This window comes from Notamacropus eugenii, chromosome 5, assembly GCF_028372415.1.
Source record: "Notamacropus eugenii isolate mMacEug1 chromosome 5, mMacEug1.pri_v2, whole genome shotgun sequence".
Taxonomy (NCBI): domain Eukaryota; kingdom Metazoa; phylum Chordata; class Mammalia; order Diprotodontia; family Macropodidae; genus Notamacropus; species Notamacropus eugenii.
Genome location: NC_092876.1, coordinates 9,212,231 through 9,226,526, shown reverse-complemented (window position 1 = coordinate 9,226,526; position 14,296 = coordinate 9,212,231). Strand labels below are relative to the sequence as shown.

General features: G+C 37.9%; 1 protein-coding gene across 5 annotated transcripts in view; it reads right to left on the bottom strand.

Moving 5' to 3' along the window:
- LOC140503277 (probable small intestine urate exporter) overlaps positions 1 to 14,296 on the bottom strand; it is a 147,722-nt gene that overhangs the window by 100,061 nt on the left and 33,365 nt on the right. For all 5 annotated transcript variants that reach the window (XM_072607109.1, XM_072607111.1, XM_072607110.1 and 2 more), the window contains 5 exons: positions 11,636 to 11,869; positions 11,459 to 11,546; positions 11,017 to 11,103; positions 6,960 to 7,078; positions 993 to 1,154 (listed from right to left, as the gene is read on the bottom strand). In XM_072607109.1, coding sequence (XP_072463210.1) covers positions 993 to 1,154; positions 6,960 to 7,078; positions 11,017 to 11,103; positions 11,459 to 11,546; positions 11,636 to 11,869 — 690 coding nt within the window. The remainder of the gene's footprint in view (positions 1 to 992; positions 1,155 to 6,959; positions 7,079 to 11,016; positions 11,104 to 11,458; positions 11,547 to 11,635; positions 11,870 to 14,296) is intronic.

Here is a 14,296-nt window from a genome sequence, read left to right as displayed (position 1 = left end):
CAGACATCCATAATCTAACTTTAGTCTTTCTCAAGCTCTGGCCATGCATCTTAAATTGCCTGTTGGACACATCTAGTTTAGGCATCTAAAATTCAACTCATCCAAAATATCAGTTTCTTTCTTCTTAAACCCATCCCTCTTCTGAACATTCCCATTTCTGTCTAGGGTACCACCATCATTTCGGTGATGCAGATTAGCTACTTTCCATATACAGTCTCTTGCCCAGTCTTATCATTTCTACCCCTGCTGTGTATCTTGTATCTACTCACTTCTCCCCACTCAATGTTGCCACCATTATAGTTCAAGTCCTAATCACTATTCTGGGTTACTGCCATAGAAACAAAAACCTAGATGACTTGACAGTTTTGTCTCTGGATGCTGTCTGGTTTTCTTATGAAGCAATTTTTTCCTTATTAAACAAGAATATCATTTCATAAGAAACATTTGAGTTACCATCTCTGTACCTTTATACTGGCTGACTTCCTCATCTCTGGAACATGGTTTTTTTCACCTCATCTTCGACTATTAAGATCACTTGTTTCCTGTGACTAATATGAAAATGCGTTTAATAGGAATGCACGCCATATAAGATTGCATGCCATCTTGGGGGGCAGAGAAAGAAAATTCTAAATTTATGGAAGTGCTCGTTGAAAACTGAAAATAAATAAATTAATAAATTTGGGGAAAATAAAATAAAGAGCAATGGGAAAAAAGAATTCTTAGTTTCCTTCAAACATCCGGTTATGTGTTATTTTCCATATGCAGCCTTTCCTGATCCTCCGTCTACTAGTCCTCTTCTTCCTAAGTTCCCTAGTATTTATTTTGTATTTTCTTATTTATTTATAAGTTGTCTTCTCCAATAGAGTGTAAGTTGTTTGAGGGCAAAGATTGTTTGAATTTTGTCTTTGAATCCCCAGTTCCTAAGTGGTGCCTGGAACATGGTAAGTGCTTGCTTGATTAAAAAATCCATTAGAAACGAGTTACAAACTCACCTTTTTGAAGTTAAAATCAAACATATTGTCTAATAGTGTTGGCAGTGATGTTGTTAAGTTGCTACTTAACCAGTATCGACAAACGTTACTGACTAGAATGGCCCAAAGTGCCATCGTCTTGATCATAGCTTTGAAGGGCAAAGACCAGCTACGGGAATTGGCCTAGAAGGAAAATCAAACTGTCAGTACTTTGATCAGGCTGTCACAAACATTTCTATTTTTTTAAAAAAATTACTTTGATACATTTCCTTTCCCCTGGTTTCTCCCAAACATCGCTGTTCCTTCTTGACATGGCTTTCCTTGTTCCATAGACTCCTCCCTTGTAGCTGAGAGGAACAAAGGAAAGTTCTCTGATGTCCTTTGCAGTCTTCACCATTTATTGTTCATTTGTTTTTTTAATCCAGCTTTATCTTTAAAGCTCTGGAGTCAAGAGAGATCTTTGCACCGATTTCAATTCCCACACATTTTTGGATTGTTTACATTATCAAGGCAAGCGTGTACATTGTTCTCCTTACTCTTCTTTGTTTGCTCTACATCAGGTGATAAGAAGTCTGGTAAGTTTCTCATTTAGAGTTTTGCATAGTTTCAAATACTTACGACAATAAAATATTCCATTTTGTTCATTTGGACAATTGTCTAGTTATTCTCCAACAGGCGATCAATAAGCAACTTTGTTTCTAGGCTTTTGTCATTATAAAAAAGTGGTGCTCTGAGTATTTCACTACTGACTCTTTCCTGCTGCCCTTAACATCTTGAGAATGTGTGACTTGGTGTAATAATACTAGTGCAAGAGTTACGAACATTTTGCTCACTATTTTAAACAAAATATCAAATTGTTTCCAAAAGTAACTGCATCATTTCAGAGCTAAACCAACACATGATGTGTTTGTGTGTTTGTGTTTTAGAAGTCGCCCCAACATGTGTTGTTTTCACCCCTTACTGACTTCGTGAATTTTATGGATGAGAGGTAAAAATCTTCTAATTGTTTTAATTTGCATTTCTCTGGTTATTGGTGATTTGAAGCATTTTTGTAATAACTTTTGATGTATTGACCACTTCTAAGCAGTGTAAGTGCAACTTCAGGAAACACCCTCCAAGTCATTCAATCCAGATTGGAATTGGACTTTGGATGTGGAAGTGGACATTGAAGTTGGCTAAAGGAATGTTAGCTTGAAGATGGCACAGACTTTTACTAGCTGTGTGACCTCAGCCACATCACTTCACTTTATTTGGCTACTGTCTTTTTTCACCTCAAATAGGGACAGTAATGTTTTGTTACCACCATCACTAGTTGTTGTAAGGATATGTATAAATATACTTTATAAAGCATTAAACACTATAGAAAAGTTATCTTTCTTTTAAAAATAGTCTTTGTCAATATCTTTTATCTATTATATTGCCTAATTTCTCCCATATCCCCCTTCTTCCTTTCCAGAGAACCATCTTGAGTAACAAAGAACATTTTTGAAAAGAAAAGTAGGAAGATTAGACAAAGAAATTAGTGTAATTGATGAACATATTTAAAAAGTCTGAAAACGCAGTTTTCTTCACCCATAAACTTCTCATATCTGCAAGTGAGTTGAAGAAGATTTCTCCTCAATATGTTTTCTTTGTCCATACTTGTTTTTTTGTAATTCTGCAACATTCACGTTTTTTGATTTTTTTTCCTTTCTTTTCTTTTCATTAGATTGAAGCAGGTTTTGTTTATTTGCTTCTCTAATAGGTTTCAATAAAATAGTTAGAAAATAAAGAATATATTCAGGTACATAATGTTGAAGGGACTCCAAGCCTGTAAAATCAAGGGCATATTTTGAATGGAGAATCATTCTATGGATGACTCTAATGTTAATTTTGTGTTCCCTTTAGATTAAGTAATATATTAGAGGAAACGAAAGGACCACACATTTATTCTTAGTTTTTTTTTTATTTTCCAGTATTCTTCTCTTTGCATATACATTCCTTTTCCCCCCATTGCTTAGAATCTTAGCTGGTATTTGCTATGCCGTGTTCTACCAATTCCAACTCCATAGAGAAATGATAGAGAGTAAGAAGAATAAAAAAAGCCAATATTTATACAGAAGTTGCATATACTGAAACTTTGAAAAATATTGTAGTACCTCTTCACATTAGCTCTATATTTGACTTGGGCTGAATTCTCAGAATTTTTTAAGTCAGTGCGTACACGTCCAGTGTTTTCTCAGCTTTCTATGAAATGAAAACCTTTCCTCATGTTCTCTAATGGAAACCTTCTCATTTCTAGTTTTATTTTTGGTGCCTCATGTCTTATCTGAATTAGCCTTGGAGGTTAGCAGTGATATGTTGCAATTTTAAGGCCGAGATATGGATTTTTACTCAAGTTTACCTTTTGATGTTTCTCTTGACTCATATTATAAACGTTCTGTGCAGCTCTGGTCTTCTCAGGAATATTTGGTGTTTTTCAGTCATTCAATCATGTGCAATTTTTATTACCTTATGGACCGTAGCACAACAGGCACAGAAACTTCACTATCTCCCAAAGTCTGTTCAGGCTGATATTTCTTGTTTTCATGACACAATCAATCTATCTTCTCCTCTACCATCCCTCTATCCTTCTGCCTACAATGTTTCCCAACATCAGGGTCCTTTGCAATGAGTCCTGCCTTCTTGTTATGTGGCTAAAGTATGTAAGCTTCAGTTTCAGTATTTGATTTTCAAGTGAACAGCCTGCACTAATTTCCTTACTGATCTCTTCTAGGATTATGTTCAGTTTTGCTGGGTAAATTTTTCTTGGTAGTAAGCACATATGTTTTGCTTCTGTTAGACAACTTTTCAAGCTCTCTGCTTCTTCATAGTGGTAAACCTTTCGTGATTTTGATTGTGGCTGCTTGGAACTAAAATTCTTTCTTTCTGGATTGTTGTGGCATATTTTACTTGACTTGGAAGCCTGGATTTTGTTTCAGATGTTCCTAGGAGATTTTATTTTGTAATTTCATTCAGGAGGTGACCGTTGAATTCTTCATGTTTCCACTTTGCTCTTTGGTTTTAAGTGACCTGGGCAATTTTCTGGTGAGAGAAATGATTATTTTCCCCCTATATTAATGACCACTTATTAATTTAAGATTAAGATTTTCCTTCCCTATTTCCTTATTGAGAAAACAGTGCCCTGTAGGCTATTGAGCCAGTTTCTGAAAGATGTTGCTGATAGATGACATTGTCCAAATCCTCAGTGTACTTTCTTTACCCTCTTGGATGGTATTGTGTCAGAAGAGCAGACAGAATCCAGTTGAGGATTTAGATATGAGCCTCTGTCCTTGCAATCTTCCCTTAGAATTTAGGATAACAACTCATGGAGGGGAAAACCAGCCAGAGTAGTTTGGACTGAGATACATTCTTTTGTCCAGATTTCTGGAGGAAACTGAATCTCATGACAGTCACATTCTGTGCAAGAGGAGCTGAACCTTTTTGCTCACCTCTTCCTTAATATATCCACCCTTCTTTGATCGTTAACCAGTCAGAGTAGATTTCTACCCTGAAGTTCACCCACTTTTCCAAAGGCTTTTTAAGTATTCAGTGCTCTTCATGTGGAGTCTGCTTTTTGAGAGTGCTACTGACCTAATTTTATTAATTAGTCATAATTAATAAATTCATTGTTAATGACACAGGACACTTTTATGATTTCCTGACTTGATTTCTTTGAAATTAATATCTAGGTTTGATTTTTGATCATGGTGTTCTTGGAGTCAAGAACTTCTTAAATTATGGCCCCTCTGTTTTTTAGGTCAATTGTTTTTGCTATATTTCATATTTCCTGTAGTTTCTTGGTCCTTTGGGTTTGTTTCAATATTTCTTTATCATGTAGTCACTATCTTCCATCTTAGGTCCATTTTAATTTTCAGTGAGTTTGTTGCTCAGGTAACGTTTTGTCCCTCTTATTCCCTGCTGTTTGTTATCTTTCCGACTTTCACTTATTTTGTGGTGGTTGTTCTTTCCATTTCCATTGTTTTCTTGGCTCTGCTGACTTTTCTCTGTCTTTTCTTGCAACTGTTTCCATGCTTCTGTCTCCGCATCACAGATGTCATTTCTTACAGCTCCGTAATGCTCCATTACATCTTTGTCTTATGGCATGTTCCGCCATTCCTCAGTCCCTGCCCTTTCCTTTGTTTCAATTTCTTTCCTACTACAAAAAGCAATTCCATAAATGCTTTGGTGTACGTGCCTCTTTTACTATATCATCTTCCTTGAGGTGGTGGTTGTTGTCCTTCATCTTTGAAGAGGACTAAAATAACATCACCATTGTAAAGTAGTATTTCAATGTGTCTGACTGTGAGTGATCAGAGCAATATGAGCTCAGAATGCTCTACTACAGGTTGGGCACAGATAGTCTGTGTGAATATTTGGGGTGGGTATCCAAAATTTGCGTATCCTGTGTTTACTTTGTGCTGTCTCTGTTCTGCTTTGCTCAAAGAGCACAGCACCTTGTCTTATGCGGGAACCCCATGCTGAGCGGTCCAGTGCCAGTGTCTCTCATGTTACACACTCAAATCCAAAGTGCTTGAGAGTGTCCTTTTATCATTTCTTCTGACCACCATGTGATTGCCTGTCCCATGCAAGTTCTCCATAAAACAGTCTTTTTGGCAAGCGTATATTTTGCGTTTGAACAACCTGCCAGCCCATCAGAGTTGTGCTCTCTGAAACATAGTTTGAATACTTGGCAGTTCAGCTTGAGCAAGAACTTCAGTGTCTGGTACCTTATCCTGCCAGGTGATCCTCAGAATCTTCCTAAGACAGCTCAAATGGAAGCAATTCAGTTTCCTGGCATGGCGCTGTTAGACTGTCCATGTTTCATAAGCACAGAACAGTAAGGTCAGTGTAATTCCTCTGAAGACCTTCAATTTAGCAGTGAGTCTAATACCTCTTCTCTACCAAACCTTTATTCAGAGCCTTCCAAATACTGAGCTAGCTCTGGCAATGTCTGCATCAACGTCATTGTCATTCTTTACATCCCTCAAAAGTACGTTACCAAGGCAAGGGAACTTATCCACAGCATTCAAAACTTCTCCATTTCTTGTAACTGATGTTTCCAGATCTGGATTGTATGGTGGTGGTTGATGGAACAGCTGTGATTCTTTGGTGTTAATTATTAGGTCAAAATTAGCACAGGCAGCAGATAATTGATCCATACTTTGTTGCATCTCAGCTTGAGGCTGCATCGAGTGCACAATTATCTGCAAACAGAAAACCATGCACTGACATTCCCTCCACTTTGGTCTTGGCTTGTAACCTTTTCAAATTGAAAAACTTACCATGAGTATAGTAGTTGACCTTGATGCCATACACATGCTCACTGAAAGCATTTGTCAACATAGCTGAAAATATCATGCTAAAAAGAATGGGAGCAAGCACACAGCACTGTTTCTCTGCAGTGGTGACTGGGAAGGCATGAGAGATTTGTCCATTATCCAGAACCCGGGAAAATATGCCATCATGAAATTGACGTACCATACTGATGAACTTCTCCAGCGAACCAAATTTTGACAAAATTTTCCACAAGCCCTCACAACTAACAGTGTCAAAGCCTTGGTCAGATCTACAAATTTTGTGTACCAACCTCTGTTCTGCTCCTGGCTCAAAGCCTTAGAACCAATGCACCAATGTGTTCTTATCTTTCCACAACACGTTCAACACCAACTATTCCCATCTTTTCACATCTATACTAATTACTGAGTGTGAGGTAAAACATCAGTATTGTTTTGACTTATATTTTTCTCATTATTGGTAATTTCCAGCATTCTTTACATGGCTATTAAAAGTTTACAATTTATTTTGAGTATCATTTGTTTACATTCTTGGGTCACTTATCTACTGGAATATTGATTTTGGTCTTTTATATATTTGTTCATTCTTTATATATCTCAGTAACCAAATCATTATCTAAGAAATTTTACATAAAAACTGTTTTTCCAAAGCCAACTATCATTCTCAACACACCTGTTCAGTCAGTGAAGAAGTAATGTATTCCTTTTCACTGTCACTTATAAGTGGATGATTTATGGGGTCATCATAAACCAGAGAAAACCAGATAACACAGTAGAAACAGCCAATGCCTCCTAGGGAAAAGAGGACCAAGTTAATGTTTTTAGATTTATGTTTTATTTGATATAACTTTGCCCAAAGTTGGCATGCTTCCCCCACCCCATCTTGTAAAAGCACAGAATTCTACTCTTTTCTTAATCAGCCAACATTACCCTTTTGTAGGTTCATTTTATCCAAACTCATTTAGCTTTCCAACTCATATCATTATTCCCCACTTAGCAAATTCTCTAAGTTTGTATCCAGAAGCACCTCCAACTTGGCAGACTTTTAATATCAAGGAACTTGTTAAATATCACCGGTGCTCACAGAACTTGGAGTAATTTCTTCTTTGCTATATGTATTCTTTTCTTGTACCTGGAAAGCTCAGTGTGAATAGTGCTGAGGACTGTTGCCAGGTTTAGAAATATTTATAAAATGTTCTTCAGCAAAAATCTGTCAAAAAATTTTTTATAATTGTTTAGAGCCACTCTTTTTTGTTGGAATTTCTTGCATGTGTTAGATCTTGGGCTTTCAAACTTAGAAGACTGGGACTTTTTTTCACCCAAATGTTGGGCCCCTGAGAAAGCCCTTGCTCCCTTGCATGTGATACTTCCTAAAGCTAAGAAGCAGTAACAAAATAATGACCTATTATTTTACTCTTCATAACAACCTCATACACTTGGAAAAGGCAAAAGATACTTTGGGGTACTCTAAAGGCTCATTGAAGATGACTAGTCTGCATTGAGGTTCATAAGTTATCTTTTCCCATAAGAACAAAAGTGTGCCACAGTTACTTCTTCTTCTTTGTCCATTTAAATATGTGCTTCTTAATGATTGCTAAATTTACAAGGGAAACAAATTTAAAAGATTTCTCTTGTTAAATCCATGGACTTGAACTTTAATCAGAAATTCATAGCCCTTTCACTAGAACCTCAAGAAGTTTGTTCAAGGTAGCTCATCCCCTGACAACTGATAATCTTGGAGTGATTTCTTTGGAGCAGAAATTATTGATATGGATGTTAGCATTTACATTCATCACCTTACATGGTTCGTAAATATAGCTCAGAATTCCCTTCACTATTAACCCCTCTTTAAACAGTGAGTGTTTTAAGTCATTTGGTATGTTTGGATTTGAGTTAGTTGGGTTAACGTGGGGCACCACTGATCTCCCTATGAGAGGTTATCTTTGTAGTTGGTTAAACTGGATCTGGTTCAAACTTTCATTTCCATGTTGATGAACTCTAAAATTATCTTTTCTGACTTCCATCTATTCTCATTCTCCCTCTTCTTCTGCCTTGCCATCCCAAACCCTTTTCTTCATTTATGCTATAACCTCCCTTGACCCATCAGTTCTTTCCCTGACTCTCAGCCTTTTACTGCACTCTCCTTCACTGCCCCTCTTAAAGTGACAGTCAGTCACTGCAATTATGCACTTTTCTGTAGTCCTTTGCTCCCCTATTATATTGCTGACCTTGCCCTACAAAGTCTGTCTTTGATCTCTTCAACCGTATCCTGCTTACATTCTCATACATCCTCACAAATGAAGGTAGAGAAAGAAATAATGGAGCTGTGTTGACTGGTTATACTACAAATTTATGTCACATAACATCAATTAATTTATGTTGCATAACCTCAACTTGGACGGCCCTATGGCAATGCAATCTTTTTTACATTTCTCTAATTAACTCACTATCCTAATTACCAGAGTAGCTCTTCCAAACATTTTCATCCCTCCCCAAATCCATGACTTTCTGACTTCCCATCCTTCCTTTATTGACAAATCTAATGACCTTTTGGGCAACTGGGTGGTACAGCGGACAGAGCACTAGACCTGGAATTAGAAAGACACATCTTTATGAATTCAAATCCATCCTCAGACACTTTCTAGCTTTTATGATTCTGCTTGCCTCAATTCTTCATCCATAAAATGAGCCAAGAAGGAAATGATAAAGCCCTGCAGTATCTTTGCCAAGGAAATCCTAAAATGGGGTCACAAGGAGTCAGACATTACTAAAATGACTCAACAACAGTAATGTCCTTTTCACAATTTTCATCCTTCTTGACATTTGACCTTGACAGTAGTGATCTCCCTCTTTTTTTTATATTCTCTTCTTCATAGATTTTGGGGGCACTACATTCTTCTGTTTCTTCTCTTACCTATCTGACCATTCCTTCCCCATCTAGGTTTCTAGATCTTCATCCAGGTCAGCCCTTTCACCCTGGGCCGTGTTGTTTCCTCCTTTTATACTATTTCATTTGGTGATCTCATTAGGTTCCATGAATGTTATTATCATCTCTACAAGACTTAAGTTTTATAACGTTTAAACAAAAGTAGCACCACAGGAACCATCAATATTTAGTTAAATAACTTTACAGAGAGAACAGTTCTCAATCCAGGTTCACTGGGATGCATTTCAACAAACACCAACCTCTCTATTTGGGGAACACAAAATAAGTATTTCTTGGACCGCAAACACTATCATAATTGTGTCTAAGCATTTCCTGAAGCCATGCAGCTTTCTGGGAATGTCTCTGAGGTCAGCCTGTCCTCTACAGTAAGCTTTTGGGCTGGACAGTTCCTGGCCCCTTGTTACGTTCAAACAATGTAATAATTAATGTTTTCTGAAGAACGTAATGAAATAGTTCCTACACCCCCTTCTGTTCTGACCCAGCCACCAGTCTGATGCGAGCCCTTATCCTCTCACACCTAGCCTTGCAGTAGCCTACTGATTTGTCATCTCACACATCTGTTCCCACTCCAGTCCATCTATCACTCAGCTATCAAATTGATCTGCCTAGAATCCAAGTCTGGCTATGCCATCCCCCTTCTTAACTAACTTTAGTAGTTCCATATAATTTCGATGCTCAAATATAAAATTCTCTGTTTGTTTTTTAATGTCTTCATAACCTGGTCCTCCCCGACTTTTCTAGTCTTTTTACATCTTGTAACACTTCACCCCTTCCCTGTGCCCACCCCAGCTACCTCCTCTGTGATGAGATGATGCTGGTTCCCTTGCTGTTCCTCACACGAAACACTCCATCTCCTGACCCTGGGCATTTGCATTGTTTGTCCCACGTGCTTTGAATACTTTCCTTCATCTCTGCTTTTTGACGTTGTTCAGTCATTTTTCAGTTTTGTCTGACTCTTGGTGACACCATTTTGGTTTGCTTTGCGAAGATAATTGAAGTGGGTTGATACTTCTTTGTCCAGCTGATTTTACAGATGAGGAAACTGAGGTAAACAAGATGAAGTGATTGGCCCAAGGTTGACACAGCTGGTAATTGTCTGAGGCCAGATTTGAACTCAGGAAATGAGTCTTCCTGACTTCAGATCTGGCACTCATTCCACTGTACCGCATAGCTGCTTTTGCCTTTTAGCCCTAGCAAAAATTCTACCTTCTATAGGAAAGATTTTAAATCCCTCTTAATCTCTAGTGTCTTCTACCTGAGATAATTTTTAATTTATCTTGTCAATAGTTTCCTTTTACGTAGTTGTTTACATGTTTCCCCTTCAGATTGTGAGTGCCTTGAGAGCAAGGGTTATCTTTTGCCTTTGTTTATATTACATTTAGCTCAGAGCCTGGCATATAGTGGTATTTCATAAATGTTTGCTTCATGAATGAGTATAAGCATGTTTGCAAAAAAAAGCAAGTCAAGAATGCTTTTAACGTTTTTTTACTAATATTTTTAGAACCATTTGGTTTCTCGTAGCCAGATTACTGGAATAAGAATGACAGAATACTGGTTGTGTTGATTCAGCCACTAATTTGCCATGTGCCCTTGAAAAGATTATTTCACCTATCATTAATTTTCCTCATTGATTGAGGTCTCAAAAATATCTTCTTTTGTTTTCTAAAACTAACTATTTACGAAATTTTCATGTGGAATGTCTTTGATATCACAAAGGATACAGATTTCCAGGAGTAAACCCTTGAAAATTGGAAACAGTTGAACTTGAGGTAAAGGCGCTTACCATATATGTAGAAGATACTTGGCCAGCCTGGGGATTCACAGAGGAATCCACCCCCAAGGATGGCAATGAAGGTTCCCATTGCCGCACCTGAGTTGAAGATACGGAGTAAGTTTAGATTTAAAGGATTAGAAGTTAAAATCTCTGTGGCTTTCTGTAACCTAGTGGAATTAAGGGGAGTGTGAGTAACTCACATTTTCAATCTGCACATAATTTAAGGTTAAATAAGAAATGGGGACTGAAAATCTTGTGTCTCCAACTTTCTAACTTTGCTCATGAATTGGACTACATGATCATTCGTGTACTCTCTAACCCTTAAGTTCTTCTATTCTATTGTTTTTATGTTTCTGTCTTGCAGAATACTTGTTCTGGTTACACCAATATGGAAGTGGGACAGATAAAGAGGGATAGAAATGTAAAAAAACTGTTATAAATGGGTCTTTACCAGATGTACCAATGGTACTTAGTTGAGTACGTTCCAGCGGTGGAGCCCATTTTGGCCAAAATGAAGATAGAGCACTAGAGTTCATCCCCTGAAATCAAGATGAGAAGATATTTTGAACTGTGAATGTAATGGAGGCATGATCTCTCTTACTCACCTATTTTGAAGGTATTTGGGTACCTGAAGAAGGCCTTGTAGTATCCTTATGACAAACAAGTAAGGAAGTCCATAGTCTGCTGCTAATGGTATCAAGAGGCTGAGAATTGAGCAGATAAGCACTGAAAAACCAGCTATTTTCTTTCCTCCAAGAACTCCAGCAAAATATCCACTTGGTACTGTACTAATAAGTGAGCCAAAGAGGGAAGAACTGAGGAGGAGACCTTGGATTTCTGGGCTCCAATCATATACTGGGACCTGCAAGATATGGAAATGACTTTTAAAAATGGTCACGTTGTAGGTAAGTCAAGAGTTCAGCTAGCATCTGAAAGTATACCTTTGTAATTGGTGAGTGTATACATATTTATGATTTTTTTGTGTGTGCGATATCCCTGTGTGTGTATCTGTGTGTGTGTGATATCCCAGCATCATAGATTGAGAATTCAAAGGGACCCCCAAAATCATCAAGCTCAACTTTCATTTTAAAGGTAAAGAAACTGATGTTGAAAAGGGTTAAGTGGTTTGCCCAAGGTCACACAGACTGAATCTTACCCCTAGCATACTGCCTGGCATACCCATAGCACTTGTAGGTAAGTCTTTTGCCTCATTTTTCCAAGAAACAGCGCTCCACATTGCTTCCTACAGCCTTTTCACCATGACCTCAATACCCTTTCTCTTGCTTTCCAGTTTCATTGAACATGGGGTATCTTCCCTGCAGCAGAATATCAACTCCTTGAACATTGTACACAGTTACAGCCACATTCTGTGATGACAAGCTTTGTTAGACTTGGATCTTCGCAGCCATGCAACATTCTAGGACAACTCCAAAAGTCTCATAATGGAAAACACTATCCACACCCAGACAAAGAATTACAGTCTGAATGCAGGTTGAAGCATACTTTTTGCTCTCTCTCTTTTGTTTTGTTTCCTCTTTTTTGTAATTCATCCCATTGGTTATAATGCTTTGCAACATGTCTGCAATGGAAATAGGTTCACTGTGAATGTACGTGTACATTCTATATCTAATGGCATGTTCTCTTGGGGAAGGGCAGAGGAGGGAGAGTAGGGAGGAAGAGAAAATTTGAAACTTAAAAGCTTGTGGAATTGAATGTTGTAAACTGAAAACAAAGTAACAAATAAAGAACCATTAATAAAAATAGTAACTCCTTGAGGACAGAGAGAGACTTTTTTGCCTACCTTTGTATCCCCACAGTACCTGTTACATAATGTGATAAATGATGTTTGCTCTCTAATCTCCCTTGCAATCCCCATCCTTCTGCTTACTGCCTCTATGAGTGTAATTAAATGACTTCACCCCTCTAGTTTTTGAGTTTTGAAGTATGTATTAAAGATTTTCAGAGAGATAAACAACCTCAGTGTCCATGTAGTTTGACCCTCTTCTGAAAAAGTATCTCTACACCTGTGCATATGAGGATCCTGATGCCTTTTTTTGTCTTGTGAAGACCTCTGAGCAGCAGAACCTCACCCTGCTCAGGCATGCTTTCCTTTCTGTTTTTGGAAATGTCTGATTCTTTGGGTGATTTTCTGTATACCAAACCTAAGTTAGTTTCTTACAAAATTCCATCCACTCTTCCTAGGTACAGCCTAACAGAATAAACCCAATCCTCCCTCCTTGTGACATCACTTAAAAGTTAAAATATTTGAAGACAGTTATCATGTCATATTCCTCCTCCTATATCCTTCTCTTTTCCAGACTAAATACTTCTATTTCCTTCATTTGATCATCATATTACATGGACTGGAGGCCCTTTAGCATTCTGTGCACCCCACTGTGGATCATTTCAATCAATCAACAAGTATTTATCAGAAGTGCCAAGCTGTACTGAGCATTGTCATTTCTCAATGATGGGACCCACCAGATTTGAACATGATTCTAGATGAGATGTGACTAGGACACAGGAAAGCAGAACTCTTACTGTGTCATTCTTTGAAACAAAGTCACTCCTTATGCAGTCAAAGATGATGGTAACTTTTTGCCTATCATATCCTAGGGTTTACCATATTGAACTTAGAGTTCACTAGAACACCCAACAGTTTTTCAGGAAAATTGTTGCCTAACATGAGCCCTATGTTGACCTTGTGAAGTTGGATTTTTGAATCCACATGGAATTTATGATGTTTACCTTTTTTAAGTTCCATCATGGACTTCTGGGTGAGGTGGCAGAATGAGAATACTTCTTGCTCTCCATTGCCACTTCCATATTCATATCTACCTATTAGCTGTTGCTTCAAGTCCCTGCATTGCTCTCCTTTCTTGTGTCATGAATTTGGTACATGGCTTCCAAGCTTTCCCTCCTTCCCAACTTGTGCCTTCATAGCAAGACATCAACATGCATATTGAATCTCCCTCGAGCTCCTTAATCACTCAATCCCTCAATCTATTCCCACTTCCCATGAGCTACTCCTTCATCCCACCTCAGCTATATACAAAGGTGATGATGCCTATCATCTTGCATCACCCACTAATGAATTGCTTCCATGTTCAAGAATTGTGAAATTCCCTTATGTGATCATAATCTACTGGCATTTTCCTTCTCTTTTTCCCTTCCCTTACAAAATCCTATGCTTCATCTGCACTGTGACCCCCAGATGTGTTGACCCCTTTATTCTCTACCTGGCCATTTCCCTTGCATTAGTGGCTCCCCCGTTTTGACTGCTTGGTGC